The sequence below is a fragment of the Lepisma saccharinum genome, chromosome 1 (assembly GCF_977018435.1).
Source record: "Lepisma saccharinum chromosome 1, izLepSacc3.1, whole genome shotgun sequence".
NCBI classification, from domain to species: Eukaryota; Metazoa; Arthropoda; class Insecta; order Zygentoma; family Lepismatidae; genus Lepisma; species Lepisma saccharinum.
Window position 1 is genome coordinate 118,838,323 of NC_139229.1, and position 9,533 is coordinate 118,847,855.

The 9,533-nt window shown below is 37.9% G+C and overlaps 2 protein-coding genes across 4 annotated transcripts in view; one reads left to right on the forward strand and one right to left on the reverse strand.

The window, feature by feature from the left end:
* Positions 1-9,527, forward strand: part of Stat92E (Signal transducer and transcription activator Stat92E) — a 68,942-nt gene extending 59,415 nt beyond the window's left edge. For 2 of the 3 annotated variants that reach the window (XM_083137638.1, XM_083137657.1), the window contains one exon: positions 9,089-9,527. The gene's annotated coding sequence lies outside the window, so the exon portion shown is untranslated. Of the gene's footprint in view, positions 1-9,078 lie in introns of all 3 variants that reach the window. The other variant, XM_083137647.1, reaches the window with a different exon arrangement.
* LOC145985341 (uncharacterized) lies at positions 2,720-3,232 on the reverse strand. The gene has a single exon (XM_083119241.1). It carries the CDS (start codon positions 3,230-3,232, stop codon positions 2,720-2,722), a length of 513 nt encoding a protein of 170 aa, XP_082975367.1.
* Positions 9,528-9,533: the final 6 nt, after the last annotated feature.

Below are 9,533 nucleotides of genomic sequence, written 5' to 3' on the forward strand. Positions count from 1 at the left end.
ACTGATAGAGGACGAATTATTATTTTCCATTCCTGCCACAATTGATTGTAGGTGACTAGTTAATAATAGTTGAAGACTGTTGCAGACCTGTGAAAGCAGCATTAGATTAACTTTCTTCTTAGTGTAGTTGTGATTGTTCTTAAAATTCCAACTGTCTTGAAAGAATTCATAAGAAAATACAATTGAGGTATCTGTGAGTCAGACTACAGGATCACAAAACACTTTACAGTCAAAAATGAAACAGTTGATGTTTCATGAAAAGTCCAAATGGGACTGTTAATATTTTATGGCCTGGCTGCTTTATCATCTTGCAACAAAGATCAATGCCACTATCTCACAAAATAATAAAGTAATGTCCATGCAGAAACTCCTGCATCCAGGAATCAAATCCAAGACCGTGTGCATTCAAGGCACAAACATGACTTCTTGAGATTTTTGTACTTCACGCTGAAACCTGTTGTCTCTTAGATATCCTACTTTGTAACATACTGCCTATTATTTTTTACATTTTATTTAATATTGCACTAGCACGTATCTTTGTACACAGTATAGAGTGTACGTGTGAAGGTCGGATCTATTGTCTGGTCCCAGCATAGTGAACGGAAACTAGAAGCGAAGAAGGGCAGGATCTAGTTAGCACCAGTGCTTGAAGTGGAAATTCCTAGGCAGGGGATACTTAGTTGAGGTTGGGGATAGGTGTGGGATGCTTGTATTGTACAACATGGGAGAATGAAGCAAGTGGGGAGATACTCATACAAATGTTCTTAATTGGGACCATGGCACCTCCCCCCCACTTTCTCCCCTCTTCGAGCACCAATATTTTCAGTGTGTCCAGTTCATAAACCAATAGGGTCTTTAAACTGAACACAGTAACATTGTCAATGAACTTCGGTGAGAAGTGTTGACAAGCATTTTTCTTCTAATTTCAAGAGACTTGAAAGGTACGTTATCAAATACAAGATTTTCAATTTTAATAATGGAAAATATAATTACAGCAAGTAAAAATTATGAAATAATTTGACACTATCACAAAATTGATAGTATTGGAATTTCAAATTCTGGTTTCAACTCCCTTTCCTCCCCCCCCTTTTCCTCCCTTCTACTTGAAAATATGTGTAGTAGCTCTACAGCAGAAGCTGCATTGTGTCTGTATAGCACATTCTCTTGTGTCTGCTATTCCTTCCCCAAGTGGTTAATGGGAGTCCACTTTATTCTCATATAGTGTTGGACGTACAGTTTTGGAGTTGGATCCAAACCACTGGCCATTGTTTTGCAATGTTAGTACTCTTCTCTTTTGTGTGAGCAGTCTGGTGATTGATTCCTGGTGAGAGCCACCTCAAAAAATCGGTGAGATCCAGCATTGTGAAGACAATTGGAAACTCTGGATAGTAGTAGTTATGGGTTCCAGTCTAGAAAGCCAAATAACAGTAGCAGTGTGACTTGGTGGGCTGACCCTGCATCATCCAGGGAGAAAATGCTACTACACCTTTGAGAGCCGTTGAACAACATTTTGAAAAATGACTGAAGAAAGGAACACGTGTGGAACATTGCATCATATATAACACTACTCCAATGGTGCAGAGACAGAGTCCCACCACCATTGTTATCTGGCTTTTGAGACCGGAGACTGCTGCGACTTCTTTTTCAAGTAGCTCTCCGATTGTCCTCATGATGCTGGGTCAATATTGGAATTTTAGGACTCCCACTGAGAATCTGCTGCTTGCTTCTAAGGTAAAATCACTAAACTAAACATTTGAAGAGAAAGACGCATGTTCAGTTAACAATAACGATACCTTATTTTAGGGATGTGACGAAGCTGAAAATTTACCAATGCCGATGTACTCACTGATAATTTTTGGAACCGATTCCGATACATGAGATTATACAGAAATGGAATGTTATTTTCTGCATGACAAAAATAAATTTGCTATGTACATTTCTATTGCATATCATATGTATACAGGGTGTTTCGTAAGTTCGTTTACAACGTTTGGGAGGTGATTGTACGAGTGAAAATAAGGTGGAAAGTTCATGTAATGAAATTCCGGAAATGGCTTTGTTGCCGAGTTATTGACGTTTGAAGACGTGGGAAAATGATTTTCCGAAGTGAATAATGGCAAAACGGGTGGAGAGAAGTCGTCGGTCTTGGGCGGTCCACTAAGAAATTGGGTACGCTCTTGTCAAAAAATCACGTGGCAATGTTTTGCAATGTCTGCGCAAGGGATTCCCCAAAGGACGCGAAGGAAGATGTTGACGGGAGTGGGGTGGGTGTGCGTTCTGCGTGAGCTGGTATCGACGATTCTTTCCCGTAAATGATTGATGTCTCTGATCCTAGCACTGTACACAACATTTGTTTATGTGGCCCCAAAAGAAAAAGTCCAGTGGGGTTAAGTCTGGGCTTCGTGGTGGCCAAGGTATTGGGCCAGCCCTGCCTATCCACCTTCCTGGAAAGCGAGTGTTAAGAACCGCACGCACCTGTTTACTGTAATGAGGTGGGGCGCCATCTTGTTGGAAAAACACAAGCCCCTTTTCCACCTCAATATCGACCATTTGGGGAAAGACGTACTCTGTCAACATGTCATGGTAAACGTCCCCGTTTATTGTTTTTTTCTACAAAAATGAAAGGACCAACCACACGATCTTCCATCAAACTGCACCAGACATTAAATTTGGGAGAGTCACGTTGATGCTGAATAACTTCATGTGGATGCTCTGCCCCTCAAATTCTACAATTATGACGATTAACTGTTCCACTGACATGAAATGTAGCCTCATCAGAAAAGAGAATGTTTGGTAAAAAATTGTCATCATCATCAATTCTGTGTAGAAAGTCAACAGCAAACTCATACCTTTGGATTTTATCAGTAGGTTTCACTTCATGTAACAGTTGCAATTTGTAGGCATGCAACTTTAGTCTTTTACGAACAACATCATACACTGTACCTTTAGGCACTCCTAATTGTAGACTACATCTGGCCAATGACTTCTTCGGGCTCCGAACACACGAAACACGGATCTGTTCAACAACATCTTCGGAAGTTCTCGGTCTATCTGGTGATTTACCTTTTAAAACACTACCGGTTTCCTTGAAAGACTTTAGCCAATGACGGATAGTTTTTGCCATAGGTGGTTCACCACCATACTGACGTCTAAAATTACGTTGCACTGTTATAACTGACTCAGTTTTCACAAACCAAATAACACACTGCGCTTTCTGTTGCGGAGTACACATTGTTGCTGAGTTGCTCTGCACTACACGAACGCCGGAATTGAACTGAGGGAACAAAGGAAAAAACACAGCACTGGTGCCGTCTCAAGGTCAAGCAGACCTACCAACTGCAATGATGAATCAAACACCACAAACTAGAATACTGTATGTCACAGTGGCATGCGGTGACATTTAAACTAGGGTACGCAACATGGGCCAACCGAAATGGATTATGGGGGCCAGAACCCCCCTCTCCCTGGCCATCATGTTATTCAGAAAATAACTTCTTTCTACAATTTTATAATGGGAAATTTCTCATCCTTGTATCAATATCCAAATGTAACTAGGTAAAATATATGTATCATATTTTATATTCGCAAATATATTCTGATAGTAGCTACGTAGAGTCCAACAATTCAACTTCGATTATTTCCTTCATGCAGTGCGATGAACATTGAACGGGAAGGAAATGGCTGAATCATTTTCCGTCGTTTCAAATTTCATGTAATAAATTTGATAAATCTCAGTGTCTTCTATTATTTCAAAACACCTTTTGCAGAGGAAACCAACGAATAAGGCCAACAATAAAGTTTCACTGTTTTTATACTCAGTCAATCACTCTGTAGAGATATTTTTTCTTCTTCTCAAAAATCAAAATGCCTGATATACTGCTTACCATCCTTCACAACTCCTGCCTGAAACAATTCTTCCAACTCAGGAACAGACCTTCTATTTCGGATTGTTTACACTTTTTTCGTAAATTCCGAAAATCCCTTCTCCAGAATGTCATCAATAACTCCCGGTCCCCCTATTTTATCACTTCACAGCATCGACAAACAATAGAGATCCTGTAATGTAAATAATATGAACGAAACACTAGCTGCAAATTTCACACGACAGAAGAAAGCAAAAGTCAACCTCACACGGTACGTTGTGTCCGGTCCGCTACGCTCGAAAACCACGCGTTCTTGTGGACGAATGAATCGGAGTTGCCAGTCGACAAAGTATTTTGTAGAAGGGAGATAATTAAGGACAAGTAGAAAATACGTCAGCATACATCCCAGAACACTTCAAAAGCTAAACTACCGTACATCACTTTGCAATGTCTGGCGGGAGGGAGGGGGGCTCATTCGAATCCCATTGTAAGCATTGTGTTTTATGATGTTTTTCTTTTATCATTCATTCATATCGTTGGATCAACAATCAACACCCATGCTATGGAACTCAAAGAAAATTTTTATCCCGAAAGGAGACAAACAGATACTCTCATACTCTGAGAATTGTGCTAAAGTTGCAAATTGTTCACATATTTTCCCCTCGACACAGTGACAGTCTAGTCTGGTCCTCACCTCCCTATACGAAAAAAAACTTGCTAGTGTAACTTTAACCTCACATAAATATTTTATATGTGATAGTTTATGCGTATATTAAATATGATCTTCCACTACTACATATTCTTGCCCTCCTCTCTGATTCCTGCATCAACAATCATTTTTCATAATGTATTTTTATTGCAACCCAACAGTGATCTATATACGCATGGCTGCTAGATGCTAGTAAGCTAAGCATTCCAGAAAAAAAATATAGTTGACTACTGTCAACACTGCATACGCTGTCAAAATCTTGGGTACCCTCGATGCTTAGAACCGGGAAAGAAGTGAGAGAGAGGGTAAGCGCGGGCAGACCCAAACACGTGGTCGGGGCTGATATGAGCCAATGGGGTTACCTTCCGAATTTCTAGGGTACCAAGCAGAAGAAACAGCATCTTTCTGCAGAAATCGGCAGGAACGCGATCGGGTTGGTGCCGAAGTCAATCGGGATCATTCGGGACTGCCTTCAGGAAGGCAGCAGCGTGTTCGTGCGGAAATCGGAATTTCTTGCAGTGGAACTGCTTTCGAAGTGATAATTGTTGAATTTTCATGTTCGGGGAAAGACGAAAAAATGTTTATTTTTTCTTACTGTGTTGTGTGGGTACGCAGTGCGTACCTTGCGTATCCCGAATGCATGGCGCTGGTATGTCACTTTGTACAGATTCTAGGACACATTAAAACTAGGGAGTTCTTTTTCAAACACACTGTATAATATAATATTATAACTTTCAAGTTTTCAATAGGCTTATTTTTTTCTTCTCTTCAAATTTTGCCGCTCTGGGCGGTGGCACAGTTCGACCCCCCCCCCTTTCCGCCAGCCCTGAGTCTGACTTACCTAGGTATTTAACCTTTAGTGGATGATTGCTTCTGATTGCTAGCCTCTTCGGGCAGGAGTTTTTCAAGCACAGGCTTTTCAAATGTGTACTGCTGCGTAAGAAGAAAATATCTCCCAGTAATGAAAGTTAACAAAAGTAGAAGAAGATTAAAAATTACATTTTAGCCCCCAAAAAAATCTTATTTGGAAGGTTGTGGTTTGCTTTCACTGTTGTCTAGATATTCGTAATAGTTTAATAGGCTTATGTAGCAATGAAATTATTGTGAATATCTATACACCAGCAAGATTCACATGAATGATCTAGAACAGTGATTCACAACCTTTTTCAGTCCGGAGCCCATCTTTAGGATTGTTACGCATCTGGAAAACAGGGAATTTGGCAGATCATCTGGAATTTACGTGTATTTTGGGGTTTGCAAGAGAAAAAGTTGCAAAATGAACAAGCAGTTCACTTCCACTTCTGGATTCGGTTCTTGTGATTCCACTCACAAAAAAATATTCAGTTTAGAAACTTGTTTCTTTTGTTCTTATATTCTCAGTCTTGTGCAAAATTAATGGTTCCTTCGAATTTTTGTAATAAATTTTCACTTTTATAATACTAGATATTAGAAAGAATATCAATGTAAAACTTGCAGTCCAGATATCTGATTGATAACTAAAGTACATTGACAATATGATCATTATTATTGGAAAGGTTGGTGAAGATGAGGTTGTTGTCTATTATATCTTAGTCTTGTTGGTATTTCTTATACAATTCCTATATGCAACAAAAACTTTTCCATATGATGTGTACTTATAAATGTAAGCAAAAAAGCAGCATTTTCTACGACACTATAAATCCACCATAAAATGAAAAATTGTGTACGGTTTATGAACTTTTTCTGTTGTTTTTTTATTGTGGAGGTCTGTTATGGTGAAATCACGTGCCATTGTTACTTTAGCCTGAAGGCTAGATGTAGGTGATTGTAGCACCCAATACATTTGATGCCGATTGTAATTTTACTCTTTGAATTTTCATGTGTTCTTGTGTGTGTAGAATGAAATTTGCTAAAAAAAAAAAAGTTGTGAAAGTGAATATTCATAATAATTAACAGAATATATATATTTAATTGAAAAACACAAGGTTCAAAAGCAAAAATCATGATGATAAACATGTCTGGAAAAATTTCATTTATGGACTGAAAAACTTGGAAATATCAGGGAAGTTTGGGGGTTGCAAGAGAAAAAGTTGCAAAATGAACAAGCAGTTCACTTCCACTTCTGGATTCGGTTCTTGTGATAATCAAAATATCGTAGCAACCATGATCTTGAAGGATATTACACTTCATGGGATCTATAAACAAGGGCGGGCACCAGCAGAATTACTTGTAAGAGTGTGCACCCAGTTTTAATCATATTTTTGCTAACATCAAGTACTTTAAGAAGCTTTTATATTTGCTTAAACAAATTACACATACTTCATTCTAGAAAAGTAAATATGTAACTTAAAAGACTAACTTACTCTAGTCTAACATCTAACTAAACACATGCTGAAATTGAAAATACATTTTTTTTTTTTTCTCACTGAACTAATGCGACAGTTGGGGCTGGGTTCAATGAGGTTAACTTAAGTTGTAAATCTAAGTGCACGTCAAGTCTATTTCTGTACTTGCTTTTCATTTGAATCTGAGATGAAAATCCCTTTTCACTCAAATATGAGGTGAAGAAGGACATGAATAACTTTAATGCCTCATCTGAAAGTTCAGGATACTGACCTCTTAAGAATAAACAAAACTTTGTTAAGTCTAAATCCAAACATTTAGTTTTAATGCCAGAATCATAGCTGATATCACACAGTTCTCTCAGTTTCACTGACAACATGTTTTATACTTTCAAAATAGGAGAAAGGATCTCGAATTCAATTGAATTCACTGTAACTTTCTGGAAAGTAATTTTCAGTCTTGTCAGGAGTACAGAGATGAGATAATACAGAATCAAGCCAAAAACTCACTTGTGCTTTTCTTTTCAATGTCCCCAATTTTAGCCACTCATCCATACTGGAAACTTAAAGACAGAAATTCACTCAACATTGAATGAACTGGGTCACTTGTGCTCGCAAGACTTGAAAGACTAGCTGTCATGGAGTTGACAACAAAAAGTCGCTATAGAATCCTAGAATTCTATTGTTTAATAAAAGAAAAACTGTGACTGGTGTGCATACGATGAAAGAGTGTTTTGGTGGCTTTGTGTGATTGTTGTCATGTCGACATTGAACATCAAAGCTGTAGCGCATGTGAATGAGGAAAAAGTGCCAATTTTCAGTGATTTCTTAAAACTGCCGCAATCCATTTGTTCATAGGCGGTTAGCTTTGTAATCCAAGCAGTCTTGATAGAAATGTGAAATGATGACAGTTGAGACCTCTTGGCAACAGCACACACACACACAGGCAGTCGGAAATATGCATATGCATGTGACACACAGATAGTTAAGAACTCATTGCTGCGACCAAAAACGAAAACGACATATAATTAACCTTGAGTTAAACATCGGAGAAATGCCGGTAAAAAGCAATGGTAGAGTGCGAATAACAGAAATGTAGAGTGTACTGTGTACAATATGGGTTGAATTTAAATTGTGAAAACAATGTACCTTACTAATTTAAATGTAATATGTTTTGAAGACACAGTAAATAAATTTTTGAGCCCGACTTTGCGACCGACCAAATCCCCCTCGGAATCTGGCAGTGGGTCACACGCCATAGGTTGAGAAACAATGCTGTAGAAGGAATACTAAACAGATGTAATTTTTCAGAATTTGGAATATCATAGATGTAAATTCCGAAAATAGTTTTGCTGGTAACCACCAAAAGTCCAGCAGAGCCTTAAGGTTATCAAGTGGCTCATTGTCAGATGTGAAAAGTAAGTGAATGGATGGGTGAAACAGGTAATTGAGGCTGCAGTGGGCTGGTTGTAATTGACCAATAATGGCTTTCTGCTGACACTTGATGAAAAGTTCATAACATTAGAACAGGCAGATTACAGTCTCATCAATTTCCTTACATTTCTTGCAAATTTCAAGGACAGTTTTCTGGTCTGCCTTTGAAGTAGTTCATTGTTAGTGCATGTTATGATGTTGCCTTGGTGGCCAATCACTGAGGGAGCAATTCATGATATCACCACTGGTTCATTAGTTCCATTCTCATTGTCATTATTGACCAGAAGTGGCAGAAAGAAGACTTAAAGTCAATTAAAGGAGGAGATGCAGAAAAGGTGAATACCTCAAAAGTATTTAGAACAGTAGCATAATGGAAGATAATTCAGATAAAAATAAAATGATTTGTAATAACCTATCAGTATTCACCCTTCTTCCTTGAAAAATATTGTTGGTACCATCAAGAGCCAGCACGGGGGACAAATTAACAACCTGCCCCCTTCTAGTTTCACTTAAACAAAATGTTGTTAGTGAAAGAAAATTAAGTTTGGTGTTAACTATATTCATATAACTTCTACAGCAGGATTTACCTATACTTTGAACGTACATGCAGATACATGCATGCCCTAATGAACACATAAGATACATCTATATTAATATTACTTTTGGAAATTGAGGATGAAATAAGATATTGATTTAAATTAAACTGTGCTTTCTAACCCCTTTAAGCCAGACAGTGGATAAATTTAACCAGTTACTTTCAGGTTTGAAGAATTGCAAGAACCTTACTTCTGATCATGACAAAAGAATATTTTAAGTAGCAGCAATTGAAGACTTGTGTGCCAGTGTTGTGTGTTCATCCGATTCGCTGCAAAGTAAAGAAGAAAGAGGGCTGTGAAAGTAAGAAGTAGGATAGCTAAAAGCTGCGTAGCATGCTGCCATGTACATTACTCTTTTTAAGTTGGTAAGGTTGCAGGTACAGCACAAATATATGCAATGATTTTGCATGTTTTTTTAAAAATCTGTATGCTAGATTTGCAATATGCATACATGCTGTACAGAATATAATTTCATTAATCAAAAAAATTTTTTTTTTAAGTACTACAATGAATGTAACTGTCTTAGATTTATAATTGTTTCTGTTTTTATAGTGCACAGATAAAAATGTGTTGTGTGTTACGGGGAAACAGGGTTGCCAAATGAAGAAAT

Bases quoted from the DNA above. Each gene is read 5' to 3' on its own strand.
- LOC145985341 (XM_083119241.1), bottom strand. From the start codon at position 3,232: ATGTGTACTCCGCAACAGAAAGCGCAGTGTGTTATTTGGTTTGTGAAA.